Below are 20,423 nucleotides of genomic sequence, written 5' to 3' on the forward strand. Positions count from 1 at the left end.
TCGATGGGTGCCACTTATGGTGCTGGAGAGCTCGCCTACGATCTCTAATGGCCTCTGCAATTTCTGATGACCATCCAGGTATTGTCTTCTGTCGGGGTGCACAGAAGGAACAGGGAATCGCCAAAATCAGCTGCTCAAATAATGGTTGTAGTTGTATTCTGGACTGCCTCATCAATATCTCCATGCAGTGGGGAGCCAAGGGCAACAAAAGAGGCAAAAGCATCCCAGTCAACACGGCTGAGAGTCCATCTGGGCAGGCATCCATGGGAGTGACGCTTTCTTTCACATCACTTTGGTATAATGTAACCCTGACCTTTTCAGGTAATGAATCGCCATCAAAGGCCAACATGAAGGCACTGGTAGCGACACTGTTGTCCTTTGGTCCCCAATGTACATGACTAACGAAGTGTGCACCCTGGCACTCCAAGTTGGTGCATAGCTCAGCATCAGATTGTAAGAGCAGGTCTCTGTGAAAATAATGCCCTGAACCATATTTAGACTATTATGGGGAGTGATAGTCACCGGTATGTCACCCACATTGTTAAAAGCTAGTAGCACCCGTGATTGGGCAGAGGATACTGTTTTGATCAAAACTGACCCACTTTTCATTTTAGAAATGGCTGCCACTTCCCCAAGCTTGACTTCTATGTTCTCCACAAAGAAGAAGGGTTCTGTGGCCAAGAAGGAATCCCCATCAATCCTTGAGCAAACTAATTATTGGGGGGACGGGGGGCGGGGGGGATATTTCTTTGCTTGCCGTTTAGCCCTATGGAAGGAAACATTTTATGGTCATATCTCTCTGCACTTAAATAGTACTTTCCTTCCATAGAGACTGCTGGGATCATACAGCTACCAGCGGAAGATAACTTCATCCGATTCATTTGTGGATCATCCGCCATGGTGCCATCCACTTCGAATGGGGGCTCTTGCCATGTGTGCCACCCAGCCTCAGAAAATGGCTACGTGGCCAGTAATCTGTTGCTCGGAGTCCCCGTGTCCCAGTCACAATGGGCACATGCACATAAACCTTGGCATACATGGGAAGTTTTCAGCTCAGACACCAACAATACGATACCCACGTGGCCAGGGGGCTACCACTGTGCAGCTATTTGATGACCACCATGACAGGATGGCCACCATGCTGGAGCTTACACTGCATTGGGTGACCTTCCCTGCATGGTAAACATTTCTGGAGAATCTGAAAACTGATGGCAGGTCAAACCTAACAACGGGGACTATGTCTTTACTTAATGAAAAGTTGTAGAAAACAAAAAAAAGCGGAAACTCTAATCCCAGTCACAAACGAGATCTGAGCTGGGTCTGCATCAAGAAAACCATACAATGGAGAGGCAGAGGGAGAAACGGACAGTGGAAGTATAAGCTTGCAGGACAGAAACGAAGTAATGCTGCAAAGCATGGGGCCCCATGGTAGCCAAGCAGGTAGGTACTGACACGAGAGTTGTGAGCACTCAGGGGCTAAATGAGTAATATTGTCATTGAACCTTGGTGGGTCCTTCCCCACATCTCACTACATCCCATCACACAAACTCAACCAGCATGTTTCTGAAAAGGCTTGTGAATTTCTCCCATTAATCAATATTCTCCTTCCCAGATGTAAATAGTTGCTCAGATAGTTTGTTGTCATTTTATTGACACATCATGCACAACTTTTCATTCAACACCACTGATCAATGATGCTGCTGTAGCTCTGTGTTTGTTGATTCATCCATTTATTTTCACTGAATTGAAAAGTTCACATTTTTTTATTGACAGCATAAATTGTATACGTACATCGTATGTATTCTACTTAGTTGGCTGTCCAAGATAATTTTCAGATAAGATATTTAGTACAATTTCACTAGAACCGCCATCCCTGCCATCTATGTCATGCACGGCTGGCTAACAGGAACCTCCCCTATGGCTAAAACACGATCAGGTAATTTATCAGAAATATTTTTCCACAAATCTTCCGTAGCATTCCATGCCATCTCAACTGATGTAGTGTGTCACCGAAAGATAGTTTTAGTAAGAAATTTTGGCCCACCTTTAAGGCTTAACTTTACCCAAATTCTCTATTGTTGACTGCATTTATCTCATTACACAAAGAGAGACTTGTCACATATATATTCCAGTCAGAATTTAAGATTTTGTTTCTGTTTGTTTCTAGTTTTACTCAATTTTCTGTTCCACTTGCTACACAAGCAATGCTGTTTAAGCAAGTCACAGTAATTCAGTGATCTTGCCTTGAATACTTGTCCTGTTACGTAATATTCAGTTTTCATTTTCACAGTTGACTTACATGGCTATTTGATCTCCTCAATATGAAATACATGTGAAGTGATCATGGCTCTTTGGTGTTCAACATCTAAAGGTAAACAGGCTTACAAAGTAATTTATCTAAAAAAGAGGATGCAAACTATACATATTGCGCTATTGAAGGAAATCCTTTCTGCGGGTACTGCAAGCCTAACCAATTCAGGGAGGCACTTTAAAATTCTACATCCAATACAGATTAAGTCAAGAAATCTGCACCCAAGATCACCAAAAAATCAATGGAGCCTCTAGTTTAAATCTACCTGGCTCCAAACCAAGGATTCCAATCAATACTGGGCATGAAATAACAAATTGTGAACTGTGATTCCATTAGACGAGTGACAGTAACCCTGTTCACCACCAAAAGGAACTAAGATGATGACAAGCATTACTTACAACCAGCTGTAACCATTGCACTAAACAGATGGCTGCAGAGCTGCTTCTGTATCTCAGACGAGACCTTCCCACAGCAAACATATGGGATATCCAAAGGACTTCCTTTATGATCTGATTGTTACTTCCCTGAGGAGATCCATCATCTGCATTAAATTGGAACACCTAATAATGAGCAATCTGACCGTAGTCTAGATCATGCAGGATCATTGACCTCAGGGTCAAAAGATAAAGCAACTGATGTGGGCTCATGTAACAACAGTCAACATGTCTTTCTCATATACACTTCACTATAAAATAATATTTTACTGCTATTTATGCAGATTTCCTCAACAAACTGAACCACTGACATCTTAACATAAAAGTCTCCTCTGTTAATATGAAATTAATAATTTATTTGGAGAAATGTAACCCACAAAACACAGCACTGAAACGTATCACTGTGGAATGTTTATCAGCTCTATTGATGAAAACATCAGCCTATGTGCACATGCTATGCAGTGTTTTGGGGCCAAAGCCCTCAGAGTAAAGTCTCAGGAGAAAACATGCATTCCTCCAATCTTATGTAAGCTAGTCAATAGTGGAAACAACAATTTCAATAATGAGCAGCATATTCGCCCTAAAATATATGTTAACAATGTTGAACACCTCATTTAATAGCTAAAGATCATGCTGATTGTTTCATAACTTATCACCAACACCAAGAATAACATACTGCATTACAGCACTCACCCTCTCTCGTCTGGGGACTCAACACCATAGCCTTGAGCAAGCAAGGCTGCTATAGGTTCACTAATTACTTGCAGAACATCGAATCCTGCATCTTCCGCTGCACGTGCCAGTGCCCGACGACTACACTTCGAAAAATTTAAGGGGACACACAGGACTGTGCGCAGATCTGTATCTGGAGGTACACATGTTGAAGCAAACCCTGAAACAAATAACAAAAAATAAAGAAATGCTTTACATCACTACCAAACCACAAGCTTCATATTTGTGTACAAACACTATATTTATTGTTGATTGACAGCTAGCTGGCTGGTCGTCAGTAGAGTCAATGCCTACAGCTTATTCTTTTCCATCAAATAATTTGAAACACTTAAAAAACTCACAGTACAAATATGATGCAGCACTGGAAAACTTGTGAAATTGACATGCGACCCCATTAAAAGCAGGATCTTGCATTCGCAACGTAAGTATTCCTGTAAATTGCTTTGTTCTACCACCAAATTCCTCGAAAGTTACAGAATCAGAAAAGCTACCCATAGATTAGCTCGGTACCTGCATCAAAAATTTGTAATTCATTTTTTTTAGGGGCAGGAACATTTTGTGAATGGGCCAAAGAGTTTTGTTACTGCAAAGTATTGATTCCACTGTGAGAGTATTTATTAGTTACATGTTCAAAAGGAAAACTCTAATAGTTTAATCATTTTGTGTAATAGGACAGTGTGAAATAATGAGTGAAAAGTCACCGAGACCAAATCATTCTCTCTATTTCAGCAATCATATTCCCACTTGACAGCTTCTACAAGCAAAACATGTCAAAGCACTACACCAAAGGAAGTCAGCATTTAGAAGATAGAAGTATATCTGTGATAATACAGGATGGATGTATTTAACCATAGCACTACCTGATAAAATCTGTAGCCACTCTTTGGTGGCTATGTCTTTTTATCCTGCACAAAAAATGTGTATAAAATTTTAAACCCCAAAACTTCTTCAAATTGGCTGCCTTGTAAGGATCCAATTCTGTACAGATTGCTCGCAAAGATAGCAACCAAAGTAAGATTGTAATTTTGACATGTTACATATACACTGTCCAGTCACATTAATGTGACCATCAGTCAAAAGCCTGAATAACCACCTTTTGCTGCATAGACCACTGCGAGACATGCAGGAATAGTGATAGTGAAGTTCTGGAGGGTAACGAAACGGATATGGAGGCATGCAGACTCCAGTGCCACGGCCAGAATGTGACAGGTTTCTCTTGAGAATCCACCGCAAGAACAGCTCGATCGAGGTGGTCCCACAGATTATCAACCGGGTTTAAATCCAGAGGGTCTGGTGGCCAGGAGGGTACAGTAAATTCATCCTGGTGCTCTTCATACCACACACAGACACTGTGAGCTCTGTGACAGATTACATTGTCCTGCTGGTAAATGCCATTGTGTGAAGGAAAAAACGAACTGCATGTACGAGTGAACATGGTAACCAAGGCTAGATGCATACTTATATCAATCATCTCTGCCTTTCAGAATGACAAAATAACTCGGGTAATGTCTTGAATACATTCCCCAGACCATAAAGCTCCCTCCTCCAGCCTGGACCCCTTTGCTTTCAGATGATTCACACTGTGCACACCAATGGCCAGCTGTCCAATGGAGCATAAAACATGATTCATATGAAAAGGCAACCTGTCACCACTCAGTGGACACCCAGCTGCAGTGCTGGCGAGCTAATTCCAGTCTTTGTTGCCGATGAACACCAGTCAGCAAGAGTGCACAAACCAGGCACCTGCTGCGGAGAACCATACACAGCAATGTTTGCTGAACGATCATTGAGGAGACATTTTTGGTAGCCATGGGTTTATCTGGGCAGTCTGATGCTCACCCATACATATCTACACAGCTGTTGTTCACCCCGTCATCTCTGGCCTGTAGTGCATTATAGCTACCGTTGTGCTGGTTTTGTATAGCACCTATTTTACCATGCACGGTATACTTTAAACACAGTGGCACACAAACAGTTTCATAACTTAACTGTTTTGGAAATTCTTCCACCCTTGGCCTGAAAGTCAATGATCATGTCATCCTGGAAGTCAGATAAACCGCTCTGTTTCCACGTTATAATGACTGCAATGTTTTCCATGTTCCCCAACACACTTTATATACCCTCCCCTGCTGGCACTGCCACCTGCTGTTTGTGAGTGGTTATTCATGCTAATTCCAAACATAGGCAGTGGTCACAATGTTGTTACTGGATTGTGCGTAACACCTTTGTTAGTCTCTGGATTAATTACAACGGAGATATGTTGCAATTTTTTCCAGCTAGTGTGTTGAACAACAGAATCATTTTAAGTAATTACTACTCACAATCTAACAATACGGGTATAGTATTAAGAATGGAGTGTCGAATGATACAATTTATACTCTGAGGAATATCTCCTATGATGCCCAAATGGATCATTAAGTAGTTAAGATCCTACTGTCAGTTTATAAACTAGTTGTATTATAAGAAAAACATGAAACAGACAGTATTAATACATAACTGACAAACAAAGAATCATAATAATATGAGTAAAGATACTGCTACAGATTTCTGAAAACAACTATCAGACAACATATATAAGTGCCTGAAGGTCAGTGCTCTTAGTATCTTTTCTTAATAATGTATGTAGCTTCTGTCTGTAGTTTTTATGCATATACTAGCAATTAGTGAATAATGGAAATCCAGCCAACCATGTTTTCAGACAAAGATAAAGAAAAGAAGGAAAAATAATGTCTAAGGTAGGGTGGACAGTGATCAGTGATGTCTGAGTAAGCTGTATTGCCTACTCAAGTTGTGTACACACACACACACACACACACACACACACACACACACACACACACACACACACACAAGTTACAACTCTTACAACACTAGACAGTATAAAATGTAATTACAATTTTTCTACTTTGGAGCAAAGCAGTTTGATACATTTCTTAGAGTAGCTTAATACATTTCATCAAGAAACAAATTTGCTAACTGAAAACCAAGTTTGCACTACTTTCTAACAAAAGAACAGTCTCTGTGAATTTAGTTTAGTAGCAGCATTGGTGAGCTCTACTGTAAAGAATGGAAAGTTTAAAAAGTCATCACCCCTCTGTGTCATAAAAGGTGAAGTATTAGTTTATTTGGCCAAAGATGGTGTCAACAACCATTCCATGGTACACTTGGATGTATACAACTAAAATGAATTTGGGGGACCACAGGAAACCTAAGTCAGGCTGGCTGGACTGAGATCCAAACAACTTTCCTCCAAAATACAAGTACAGCATTCTTGATCACTAACCACCACATTCCATCAGTGAAGCCTAAAGAAGTCTATACACACTTTTGGTAAAACTCCATCTTATTCTTTACACTCCCTATACAGTTTTTGATGTACAAATCTAAAACCACTCCTGATCATAACTGTTTGTTGAACAGATAAATTATGCTTGAATTCAGGAAGTTCCCAAGGTAATTATTTGATTCATTACTGTACTCATACTTAAAAAGACAGATTCATCTCAGATATTTAACCAGAGTTATGTCAGTAACAAGCATTTCACGGCAAGTCACATGGGGGATAACAACTGCAAAGCAAAGCAATAATCTGAAGGTCCCATCATGATCATAGTCCATGGTGGGCTTCAGTTTATTAGTAAAATATTGGAAAACTGTGGTATCCTTACAAATTTACTATGGAATATTCCTCAACCATCTGGGGTGAGTGACTGAAGCTCTGATAAAGTCAGAGGCTACACATGTGATCTGGCAGACATTGTGAGAAATATGTCAACAAATTGATGAAAATGAATATCGGAAACTTTAAGTGGTTCATCCCGCAGTTCTCCACATTTCTTCCCATAAATGTGTATTATGTAAATTTAAATAAATTCAACAGAAATAGCACGAGGTACAGAAATTAAACTATTACAGCATGTGAATGAGCAGATAGGTATTCGCAGACAAACTGTGAGAGACACACTGCACACCTGTGGTCATACAGCTCAGGGAGTAGAAGTATTGACTACGAAAGGCATAGGTTCAAGTCTGAGATTCAGTCAAGTGAAAAGTTTTATTCTGAAGGAAAATTTCATTACATGTACACTCCAATGTAAAGTGAAAGATTCATTTTTATTAAACACATGTAATCATATCAGCCATTTCAAATGAAAAAAAAAAGTAGCAAAAGGCAATTATTACTTCTTGTTCATTCTTACGACACAAACCCAGGCCCGAGGACTGCATGGGTAGCAGAGGCCAGCAGATTGCACAGTTACAACAAGAGTGATGGAAGGTCAGGACAGAGGGACTGGTCCCCCACCTCCACAGGCACACACACTGTGATCCTCTCAACCATCCTCCAGTGAGAAGGGACACGAGGCACAGGTGGCGGTCATCTTAGTTCCAGCCTGAGCATCGGAAGTGACGACAGCGTGCCAAATGCGACTATGGTCACAGCCAGAGCTGTTTCGTGTTGGTGGGTCAGACAGTCATGTCTGGCCTTAACATCAAGCCACTGATGCTCTCCGTCACCAATGATGACCCCTTGGGTCCATCCCAGACACCAACTGCATATGCATGCCCAGACAGACATTCCACCCACAGGCAGGCCTATATGCAGGTTTGGCACACAGCACAGGATGCAGGAGGTCTAATGGTGTACAATACCAACTCAAATGCAGTATTTCAGCCAGATTATGTCTGCAAGGTCTTCAGCAGCTGTTTTTTAAATGTATGGACCATCTGCTCAATCTCCCCATTAGGAGCACGGTGAAACAGGGTGGTGATCGCATTACAGCCACAGAAAGCCTAAGGCTGCATCTACGTAAATGGGGGCTAATTATCCAACACCAGGGAATAAGTGGCACTCCCTCAAGGTAGAATACCATCGTGAGGTCACAAGTGGTAGAAATGGTGGTAATGAACAGCATCCACGCCACGTAAGGGAAGTTTTGAGAGGGTGGCCACCACCAGAAGCCACATAACAACCTGAAATGTCACGGTAAATTCAACGAGGACCTTCTCCGACAAGTTATCAGGATGGGGCCACGACGAGGAACCTTGATCGTGGGACAAGTGATTGAATGCGCATACGGCTCGTGTCATGCCTGATCTCTCAATGTCTGCATTGATGTTGGGCCAGTACACGTGCTGTGGGGCTAGTGCCTCCATACATGTCCTCCACCAATGACAAGCACAAAGGAGCTGGAGGATGCGGGGACAGAGCGAGGATAGAATGATGGTCAGGTTTTCGAGAGTCCTCTGCAGCCATCATTAAAACATCATTTGTAGCATTGAATCAGTAGCATAACATGAAATAATTGTGAAAGGCTAGATCAGTAAGGCTCAAAACATTCTCTGGACACCTCTCCAGTACCTCAGACAAAACTTTCAACAGGACAGGATCGTGAAACAACACAGTGGATACCTCACGTGCAGTCAGAAGCAATTGAACCAGGATTTATTGTGGATGTTGGTCCAGGGGAAACAAACTGTTTCCTTGTGGTTGAACTGCACATTGGCACCAAGAGGAAGTGGGGGTAGGGTGTTCACGTTGGTGAGTTGGGTGAAAGTGGATTTCAATTGATACCCAATCAAAAACAATGCCCAATTCTGCAAACAATGCATCATCTTTTCCAGGAGTTTAGAACAATGCACAAACAACAAAATCAAGGCTTTGAGCTTTGCAGTCGCTCAACAGGTGTAATTTGCTGCCATACAGTCTACATTCCAGAGGTGAAAGCAACTGGCCATTCACTACTACCCGACACCTTATGAGACAAAACAACCGCTATACCATATCGGGCCATATCGGGAAGTGTCTGTCTCGGGTGTCAAGGGCAGGTCCAATGCATATAGTGTCAGTCACAATGCCACCTTGAAACTGTACTTAATGTTCTGATATGCCAATTGGCAGGTGGTCAACCACACAAATTTGACACCCTTCTTGCATAGTCGATCTAGGGGATCTGTGATTTGTGCCACCTAGGGAATAAACTTGGCACAGAACATGATTCTACCCAGAAACAACTAGCTGCTTAAGGTCAGTAGTGGCCAACATATTAGTGATTACGTCAATGTGGTCACACGTGTGCACGATACTATAGCGACCTGGGGTCACTGGGGCCTCTAAGGTACAGTGGCTGTGAAGTGGTGGGTTGTGGAAGCAGTGGTGCTGGCCAGGGATGGACAGGTATAGTGTATTTTATTTTTCTTGAATTACAGCACTGGAGTGTCTGGATAAAGGAGACCATAATTAGGGTGTTTTGGGGTGCAGCAAATGCAGAGCGCATAAGATATCAGCTGTTGTTGGTGCAAAACTTGCAGAAGTGGAATCCCCTGCCTCTGTGAGAAGACTAATCACGGGGCTAGTCCGGAAGGCACCAGTCGCAAGTCGGACCCCACAATGGTGGATGGGATCTAGTATCTGCATTGTCGAAGGTGACACAAAACCATAGACAAGACTCCCATAGTCTAAACGAGACTGGGCCAGTGCTTTGTACAATCGCAGGAGAATAGAGTGGTCTGCACCTCAGCTGGTATCGCACAGACATCTGAGAACATTGAGACGTAACCAGCACATCCTCTTCAGCTGGCGAAGACGAGGGAGCCGTGTCAACCGGACATCGAAGACCAGACCCAAGAAGAGACGGGTGTCCACCACCTCGAGGGATTGGCCATCGAGGAACAGGTCCGGATGAGGATGGACTATATGGCGACGGCAGAAATACGTGACGTACAATTTGGTCACCGAAAACTGAAAGCCACGGGAGAGAGCCCAAGATTGCACCCGGTAGATTGCCCCCCTGTAGACGGCTTTCTGCAGCGCCCACGACAGAGGAAGCGACATACGTACAAAAATCGTCAACATACAAAGACGAAAACACTGTCGGCCCAGCAGCCACTACCAGTCCATTAAAGGCGATGAAAAAAAGAGGGACACTCAGCACAGAACTCTGTGGAACCCCATTTTCTTACCGACGGGAAGTGCTGTAGGAGGAACCAACTTGGACCCGGAAAGAGCGACATGAAAGAAAGTTATGGATAAAAATGGGCAGAGCACCACAAAGGCCCCAGTCGTGAAGGGTGGTGAGGATGTGGTGGCACCAGTTGGTGCCGTAGGCTTTATGCAGGTCAATGAAGACTGCAATGAGGTGTTGCCAATGGGCAAAAGCCGACCGGATAGCAGACTCCAGGTGGACTAAGTTATCCAATGTAGAGCGGCCACGGCAGAAACCACCTTGAGTCGATGACAAAAGGTCGCAGAATTCGAGGATCCAAAACAGCCGCCAACTCACCAGGCGTTCAACGAGCTTGCAGAGGGTGTTGGTATGGCTAATTGGACAGTAGCTATCCAACTGAAGAGGTGGCTGCCCAGGCTTCAACACCGGAATAACAATGCTTTCCTGCCACTGGGTAGGAAATACCCCCTCACTCCACAGATGGTTGAAAAGGGTCTGTACACGACGGTGGCCAGCCACCGATAAGTGATGGAGCATTTGGTTATGTATCCAATCTGGTCCAGGAGACATGTCAGGACGAAGGGTGAGGGTGCTGGCGAATTCCCACTCGCTAAATGGGGCATTACAAGGCTCCAAGCAGCGAGAAATGAAAGACAAAGGCAGTCGTTACGAGCGCTGTTTGAGGAGGAGGAGGAGGAGGAACAAGGGCGGATACTGAGTCGACGCAGAGGCTTGGGCAAAGTGTTGAGCGAAACACTCTGCGACAAAGTACAGATGGGAAGGACAACACCATGCACAGAAATTCCTGCAACGGGACAATAGCCAAAAATTCGCCTGAGTTTTGCCCAGTCTTGTGAAGAGCAGGTGTGCGGTCCTATGGCAGATACATACCATTACCAGCAAATCCGTTTCTGAAATTTGATTGCAGCTATTTCCAGAGTCCACTATGGGACCATCATACCATCATTTGACAGGGGAGGAGGGAACCCCGAGGAAGAAGGGATGGCTGAAACAGCTGTGGCAAGAATGGCGGCCGTTAAAGTCTGTGTAGACTCATCAATACTACGGTGTGGTAGTATGGGGGGGATGGTAGCAGAGGAGAAGGCACCCCAATCAGCTTTAGAGAAGGCCCACCTGGGAGGGTGATAGAGCAAGACATACTGAAGGAAGGTCAAAACAATCGGGTAATGATCGCTGTCACATAAGTCATCGTGGACACCCCACTGAATGGAGGGAAGAAGGCTGGGACTGCAGATGATGAGGCCAATGGAAGAGAAAGTGCCATGTGCCACACTGAAGTCTGTGGGAGTACCGGTGTTACAGAGGTCAAGCACTGCCAGAACAGATTCAACTGTCCTGCCCAGGGCAATAGTCGGGTGACTACCTCAAAGAGGGTTGTGGGCATTGAAGTCCCCTACAAGCAGGGAGGGAGAAGGGAGTTGTTGAAGAAGGGTGGTTAGGGCAAGGGATGTGGGTGGCCTGTCAGGCAGGAGGTAGAGATTACAGATCGTGATTGGAGTGGTCAGATCGACCCTGACAGCAATTGCTTCCGGAGTGGTATGGAGGGGAACCCATTTACTAAAAATGTCTTTACGCACCAAGGTGCAAACACCACCAGAAGCCTGCACAGGGCCAATCTGGTTTCAACAGAAAGCATGGAACCCATGAAGGGTGGGTGAGTAAGAATTGACAGAATGGGTCTCTTGGAGAACAATACAAGCAGCAGAGTAGGAGGAAAGAAGGGGCTGCAACTCCGGGAGGTGACGCAAATAGCCATTACAATTCCACTGGAGGATTCTCAAGCTGGAGTCCAAATGGCAAGCGAACGGACCAGAGCCGGTCACGCCACCGAGTCGCCATCCGTCACCGATAAGGATGGAGTAATGTCCATATAGGTGGGGTCAGACTGTTGGTTCATTGGCTGGAGGAGGGGAAGGTGGCACATCAGGGGGGTACCTGAGGGGCCTTGCGCTTGTTCCCTTGTTCTTGTGTTTCTGCTGCTACTCTTGTGATGGAACAGAAGGGCAGACTGCAGTGTGGTAGGACAAAGAATTACACCTGGCAATAGCGGCCCCCACCGGCCACAGATCGTGCTGCCTATGTGGAGCTGCAGATCGCCTTTCACGGGGTGCCGGGAAGAGGAGTCCCGGGAGGGAGCTCCAGTATCATCGGCTGCCGAAGAAGGGGAGCAGTTCTCTGGCGGGGGAGGGGGATTAGCACCCAAAGGGGTGAGGGTGAGGGTGAGGGTGAGGGTGAGGGTGAGGGTGAGGGGGAATTTGGGCGCGGCTTGCAAGAGGAGGGGGTACGAAGTGGAGTGGATGTAACTGAAGCAGAAGCAGAAGTTAGAGGCACAGGATGGAGCCGGTCATACTTTCGACAAGCCTCGGTGTAGGTAAGTCGATCTAAAGTCTTGTACTCTTGAATCCGTCATTCTTTCACATACACCAGGCATGCTGGCGAGTGCAGAGGATGCTGCGCATCACAACTGATGCACACAGGCGGGGGACCACAGGCACTGCCCTCATGGAGGGGGCGCCCACAGTCACCACAGAGGTGATAACTGGTGGAGCGGGAAGACCTGTGTCCAAACCGTAAGCATTTAAAGCATCTCATCGGTGGTGGAATGTAAGGTTTTACATCACACCGATACACCACCACCTTTACCTTCTCTGGGAGGATATCCCCCTCGAAGGCCAGAAAAAAGGAGTCTCTATCAGTGTGATTGTTTTTAAGGCCTCGCTGTACAATGTGGATAAATCGGACTCCTTGCCGCTCGAGGTTTGCATGGAGCTCCTTGTCAGTTTGGAGAAGAAGATCCCAATAGAAAATGATACCCTGTGCCGAGTTCAAAGATTGGTGGGGTGCGACGGAGACTGTGCTGTGGTCATAAGTCCCCTAGAACTTAGAACTACTTAAACCTTACTAACCTAAGGACATCACACACATCCACGCCCGAGGCAGGATTCGAACCTGCGACCATAGCGGTCGTGCGTTTCCAGACTGTAGCGCTCGGCCACTCCGGCCGGCCTCTGCAGATTCGGCAGGAGAAGATGTCTTTATGAGCAAAGAACCGGACTGCATTTTACTCGTGGATTCCACTTCATGATACTTATCTTCAATCGCCTCAACAAAAAAACAAAGGCTTGGTCGTGGAAAAACTATCACCGCCTGTCCTGACACAAACCAGGTACCGAGGGAAAGGTTTCAACCCAAGTCGGCAAGCTTGACCTCCTTCCCATGGGGTGGCGAGGGAGAGGAAGGCAAAAGGATCAGAAGGACTATCATGTCTACTATCACTCTTAGAAATGGCCAAAGAATGGCCAGGATATTGAAGCCTTTCCCGCTTCACATGCAAGGCGTCTGCCCTAGTACCGCCCACCCTGACCAGGGGCTCGGCCAGTGGGCACCACCCCGCCACAGCGAGGGCCGTCTGGCACGGCAGCCATTGCTGGGAGTTCTGATGCCCCAAAGTGATGAGCATCAACTCCTTGGCATACACGAGCCATTAACAGCTCAGGTACTAGCAGTGTGATCCCTGTGTTGTCAGGGGGCTCAGCCAGTTGGGTACTTAACAGCCCCACCACACGGACTGGCTACCATGCTGGTGACCTAGCATGAAGGGGGCCCAGGGTGCAAGGGGAAAATGGAGGGGTGGGGAGGGGAGGGTGAGATGAGCCTCCAACATGGAAACTAGGTAGGGAGTTCATCCCCAAATGGCTCACACTGACAGAAAATGTTGGAAATGGAGGTCAAACTCCAAGGGGACCAAAACGCTGAAAAGGAGATGGAAACAGCAAACTAAACAACAGCACATACCAAACCAAAGCTGGGAGGAAAGCCAAGTCGACATGAATTCCACCAAGAGGGAAAGGAGGGGGCAGGGGGAAAGGAGCAAGGACAGGAAAAGAAAGGAGAGGAACAGGGACGGTAATGCAGGTCTGGGAAAAGGAAGGAGACTGCAAATAGCTCGGAGCCCCGTGCACGCCACACACGTACCCACAAAGAGACTGTCGGCCCCCTGGATGGACATACGACGGAACTTCCAACATTGAAAGCACCACATTGGGGGAGGGATATGGGGCTTCACATCACAGCAGTAGACCATCACCTTGATCTTCTCAGGTAATGTATCTCCCTCGAAGGCCAAGATGAAGGCACCGGTGGCAACCTGCTTATCTCTCGGACCCTGATGGACACGCCGAACGAAATGTACACTTCGCCATTCTAACCTGGTGCACTGCTCATCGTCAGAATGCAAAAGAAGGTCCCTGTGAATTATGATACCCTGGACCATATTTAAGCGCTTATGGGGCACGATGATTACAGAAACATCCCCCAGCTTGTCACAAGTGAGTAACACCCGTGACTGGGCAGAGGATGCTGTTTTGATCAAGACTGACCCAGATCTCATCTTGGACAACCCCTCAACCACCCTCCCCCCCCCCCCCCCCCCCCGGCAAACTTCTCCTCTAAATGCTCAACAGAAAACTGAGGCTTCATTATCATGAAAGATTCCCCATCAGCTCTCAAACATATAAAGTAGTGGGGCGAATAAGAGCTGCTACCATCCTTAATCTGATGTTCCTCCCATGGTGTGGCCAGGGAGGGGAACAATTTGGGGTCTTAATTCTGTGTGTTGAATTGAGCCTGTGAATGCTGAAAGACTACTGGTGTTTGACCACCAGTAAGAGATGATGTACTACGCTTCATCGGGTGTCATCCGCCCTGATGCCACCCACTCCGACCAGGGGGCTCCCCACGGGTGCCATCCAGCCACAGCATAGGCCACCTGGCAGGATGGCCATTGCCAGGAGTCCCGATACCCCAGGAGGATGGGTATCTACCCCAGGCATATGAGGAGAGTTAATGGCGCAGGGATCAGTAGAGAGATCCCTGTGTGGTCAGGGGGCTACAACCAACAGGGAACATGGTGGCCCCACCGCAATTGACTGGCTATGGTGCTGGACATCAGGTGCAACCAAGCAAACAAGTCCATCATCATTGTCAGCATACAAATGATACTACACAGTTGATGGAAAAATACGTACCCAGGAGGGTGACCTCTCCCAACAGTTGGAGAATGAGCAGAAGTGCAAATCCACGTCAACTAAGGATGTGATAGGTATCAGCGCACGATGGACACGATGCACCATGTAAGGGGCACTTCAGGAAAATTTTGAAAAATGGGGGTCAAACCCAACAGGGGACCATCACAAAGGCTGAAACATGTGAGACTCCTTTTAGTCACCTCTTACGGCAGGCAGGAATACCTCAGGCCTATTCTAACCCCCGGACCCGCGGGGGAGTTTTTAGACAGTGTAAGAAGGATGGACATGCAGATGCATAAACGAAACACCCATAGCCTAGTTTTGAATGGACAAGGGATCAGTACAAACGACCGATCCCCTCCCCAGGAAGTACCACTGAGGACACACAGGACACTGAGGGACCAGGTGCAGCATGCAGCAAGGCAAGACACATGGGAGAACCATGAAAGTTTCCCATCAAGTGTGAGCCCGAGGAATTCCATTTTTACAGTGAACGGATGAGCAACAGGCCCAAGATGTAAAGATGGTGGAAGAAACCCAATGCGCTACTACAAATTCATACAAACGGATTTGTTAGTGGAAAATCAAAAGCCATTGTCAATGTGCCATAAGTAAGACGATTGAAACATCGCTGAAGATGCCTCTGAAGGCAATAAATCAGAAAATCATCACTGAAACAGGAGCCAAAGATGCCTGGCGGGAGACAGGCCATTATAGAGTTAATGGCTATAGCAAAAAGGATGACACACTGGATGGAGCCCTGAGGCACTCCAATTTCCTGGTTAAAAGCGTCCAACAAGGCAGAAACCACAGTTACATTGAGAACTCTGTCTTGTAAAAATTCCTGAAGGAAATGGGGCAAGCAGCCTCTGAAGCTCTTCGTATGGAGAGAATGAAGGATACCAGTCCTCCAGCAGGTGTTATAAGTTTTCTCCAAATCAAAAAACACATCCCACAGTCTGGTACTTCTGCAGAAAACCATTCACGACATGGATTGACAAAGTCATGAGATGGTCAACTGCCGAACGGCAGGCTAGGAATCCACACTGTGCAGTAGTTAGTAAACTGCGAGACTCAAGCCATCATACCAGCCGGGCATTAATCATACATTCCATCAGCTTGCAAACACAGCTGGTGAGAGAAATGGGGCAGTCGCTGGAAATCTGCTCAGATGTCATTGTAAGTATGGAGGAGAAAATGCCTTACCCACAAGAGAAAGGTACTGCAACATCTGAATGTGAACATCGTCCAGCCGGGATGAAGCGAGAGTGTGATCTAGCTCCCTCACAGTAAAGGTGGCAGGATTCACAATTATGAAAGGAGAAGGGTATCACCCGAGCCGTCTCCACTCATTTCAGATGGAAGACGGCAGGGCAGTAGTCGGTAAAGCTCAAAATCTCCAGAAAATAGCGACCTAAGGTGTTGGAGACAGCTGTGGGGTCCAAGACTACACCATCTGCTACTGTTAGGCCGGAAACTGGGAAATGGACCTAGATCCAAGAGAGAAAATAAGTAAATGGAATCTAGCTAGTATTTCTGCTGTCCCGAAGAAGCCGATGACACTGTGCCCCCGACTGTTTACGGCACCATTTTCACTGACGAGTTTGCCATCAATTGTTATTCTCCATGGACTTGTCCGCTTGAGCAGTGTCTTCAGCACTGTCTCGGTCTTATTTACTCATGGAACATCGACAATAGCTTTCAGTTTTCCACTGACAAAACAGTTTGTATGAATTTCTGGTGGCACAACGAGTTTCTTCCACCATCTTTATATCTTGGGCCTGTTGCTCTTCCGTTCGTTGAAACTATGAAATTACTAGGACTCGTGCTCCATTGGAAACTTTCTTGGTCCTCCCATGTGTCTTACCTGACCGCCTGCTGTACTCTGTCCCTCAGCATACTGTGTGTTCTCTGTGGTACTTCCTGGGGAACGGATTGGACCACCCTCCACTGCTTGTACCGGTCCCTTGTCCATTTCAAACTAGACTATGGGTCTTTTGTTTGCGCATCTGCACGTCCGTCTATCTTATGCTGTCTGAGTACAATCCATCACTGTGGCATCCATTTGGCCACTGGCGCCTTTTACACTATCCTGGTTGAGAGTCTTTATGCTGAAACTGCCAAACTACCACTGTCATTCCGACATCATGTTCTCCTCAGCTGATATGCATGCTGTTTGTCTGCCATACCTGGCCACTCATCCTATGCCTCCTCCAATAACTCCTTTGACCACCAGCATGGGGCATGCCCCTCTTCTCTAATACCTCCTGGAGTTTGCTTTCGGCTAATGCACAGCAGCTTAACTTCATGCTACCTGCTACTTTTTCTTTGGGTGTGAACCCTTCACCACCTTGGCTTCGTGCAGTGGTCTGTGTTCACCTTGTACTTCATTGGATTCCTAAGGACTTGCTCTGTCCCCATAAGTTTCTTGATATTCGCACGGAACTTCATGGTAGTACCTTGGTGTACACTGATGGCTCTCTGACTGACCATGATATTGGGTATGCCTTCATCACTGGCACTAAACATTTTTGATATCAGCTTTCAGAACACTACTCAGTATTTACAACAGAGCTGGCCCTATATATATATTAAATATATCTGCTTGGGTCTGTATATGTGTGGATGGATATGCGTGTGTGTGAGAGTGTATACCCGTCCATTTTTCCCCCTAAGGTAAGACTTTCCGCTCCCGTGATTGGAATGACTCCGATGTCTTCTCACTAACACTGATAAACTCAAGGATGCGATAAGATGAGCGTGCATCATAAGTGAAAGGTGTCTCACCGTCCACAACTGAGAGCAGTGGGGACAAAATGGGGGATGATCGCCACTTAAAAGATGTCAGTGGCTAAAAAGACAGTGCCCAATCTGGAGTCTAGTTAAAATTACCTCCTCCCAACAGCAAGGCTGGGAGGAAGAGGTCCAAGCGCAGGGAATAGGTTTTATGTCCCGTAATTTATTATCCTGAAGTGCAGACCAATGTGTGTGCCATAAAAGAGCAACACGATGACACAAAATGCTCTGTAGATCGGCAAAGGGAACCGTGTGAACAGTGGGCCGAGGAAGAGAGACAGCAGCCTTTGCCACTATATTGGCTGCCTCATTTCCGCAGATACCAACATGCACTGGGATCCAGAGGAATGCCACAGTGAGAGGATGGGGGGTGGACAATCACCCTCATGGGCATCCCTGCCACAGGTAACGCATTTGGCCACATTGGAACACGACTGGGTGGTATGATTAAACCTCTGACACCGACAGCAACATGTAGGGTTGTGGATGTACGGGTGAAGTGAAATTACCTCATATCCCATTTTAATGTTCGATGGAAGTTTAACTCAGTCAGACATCAAGAAGAGAGTGTGGGTTGGTACCAATTCCTTTTCAACTCTTTTCATTACTCGATATACGACCATTACTCCCTGATCAGACAGGTAATTTTGAATGTCCTCATTTGATAATCCGTCAAGTGATCGGGTATAAACCACCCCACGTGATGAGTTTAATGTATGGTGTGCTTCCACCCGGACAGGAAAGGTGTGTAGCAGTGTAGTTCGAAGCAATTTGTGTGCTTGGAGGGCATTGTCTGTTTCTAACCACAAGGTCCCAGTTGCGTAACTGGGAACAAGACTTTACAGGACACCTTTCTGAATAATGAAAGGGTTTACTGTTGAGAAGTCTTGACCTTCACAAGATCAAGAAACAACTAGGAACTTTCTCAGTGAGGGTAGAGTTTTCTGTGGCTGAGACTCACTAGCTTTCTTTTGTAGAAGTAGAAGAAACCATTGCGAAAGTACCATCCATGATTACTGGCGTCTCTGATGGCGCAGTCCTTCCAAAGTGGGGGCCCTCTCTGAGGGCACTCCCACCTTAGGTTATTGTCCACAACTCAGATCACACCTTCCGAAGAACTGACAGAGGGTCCAATGGGCATGTTCGGAAGGTACCAGCTCGGCTAATTGCCCCTCCCTGGGCCTGACCTTTACCAGGGGGTACGTACATGTCCTACTTGTCTACCCAGGATGGGGAATTACGCATTACCCCATCACTGGCTACACGTGAGAACACATTGGTCGGCCTTCAGACACCCACAGGGAGGAAAGAAACAGGAAGGGAGGAACAAAGAAAAAGGATAGAAGAGAAGAATTCTCAAAAGCCCAAGTGGAGAAGAAGATAAAGAGGAGAATCATGGAAAAGAAAAGGACAAAGTAGGGACAGAGACTTTCCATTATAGAGATGAAAGAAGAGAAACCACGTCATAGAATTACAAGCGTCCGTCTCCAGATGTAAATGCGAAACATACTTCCAAAGAGAGGGAGAAGGGGAAGAGGAAGGGAAGGGGCGGGGTGGGGGGAGGATGCAGAAAGGGAAAGTATGCAGCCCAGAAAGGAAAAAGAGCTACACTAGCTCAGGGTCCCGTGCTTGCCACACACACATCCACAAAACAGTTGTGGACACCCTGGGTGGGTCAGAGCCTCTTGCGTGCTGCACACCATCCATCCCTTAGTGCAGTGGGTCCAGGAACGCTTTCACTTCCTCACTTTTGATGGGGCCACTGTGATGTTTATGCAGGTTTCTGGTCACGTCAGTCTGATGGGAAATGAGGCTGCTGTTACTGCTGCCAAGGCTGCAGTCCTCCTATCTTGACTAGCTAGTTCTTCCATTCCTTCTGATGATCTCCTTATAGCCATCTGTCAGCAAGTCGTGTCACTTTGGTAAGACCATTGGTCTTCCCTTCATGCGAACAAGATCCGGGGAATTAAAACTCTCCCAGCAGCTTGGCCGACCTCCTCTTGGTCATCTCAGCATGATAAGATCATTTTAGCTACGTTGCATGTTGGGCATTGTCTTTTTAACAAACACCATTTGTTAAGTGGAATCCCTCACCACTGTATGCTCATTGTCATCAAACTTTTATGGTTCACCATTTCCGGATGGACTGTCCCTATTT

General features: G+C 46.1%; 1 protein-coding gene across 6 annotated transcripts in view; it reads right to left on the reverse strand.

Annotated features, from left to right (window-relative positions):
- LOC126470826 (heat shock 70 kDa protein 14-like) overlaps positions 1-20,423 on the reverse strand; it is a 605,676-nt gene that overhangs the window by 101,775 nt on the left and 483,478 nt on the right. For 3 of the 6 annotated variants that reach the window (XM_050098842.1, XM_050098839.1, XM_050098838.1), the window contains exon 4: positions 3,439-3,637. The exons of the other annotated variants lie outside the window; for them this stretch is intronic. In XM_050098842.1, the coding sequence (XP_049954799.1) occupies positions 3,439-3,637 (199 nt within the window). The remainder of the gene's footprint in view (positions 1-3,438; positions 3,638-20,423) is intronic. 6 annotated transcript variants of the gene reach the window in all.

The sequence above is a fragment of the Schistocerca serialis genome, chromosome 3 (assembly GCF_023864345.2).
Source record: "Schistocerca serialis cubense isolate TAMUIC-IGC-003099 chromosome 3, iqSchSeri2.2, whole genome shotgun sequence".
In the NCBI taxonomy this organism is placed as follows: Eukaryota; Metazoa; Arthropoda; class Insecta; order Orthoptera; family Acrididae; genus Schistocerca; species Schistocerca serialis.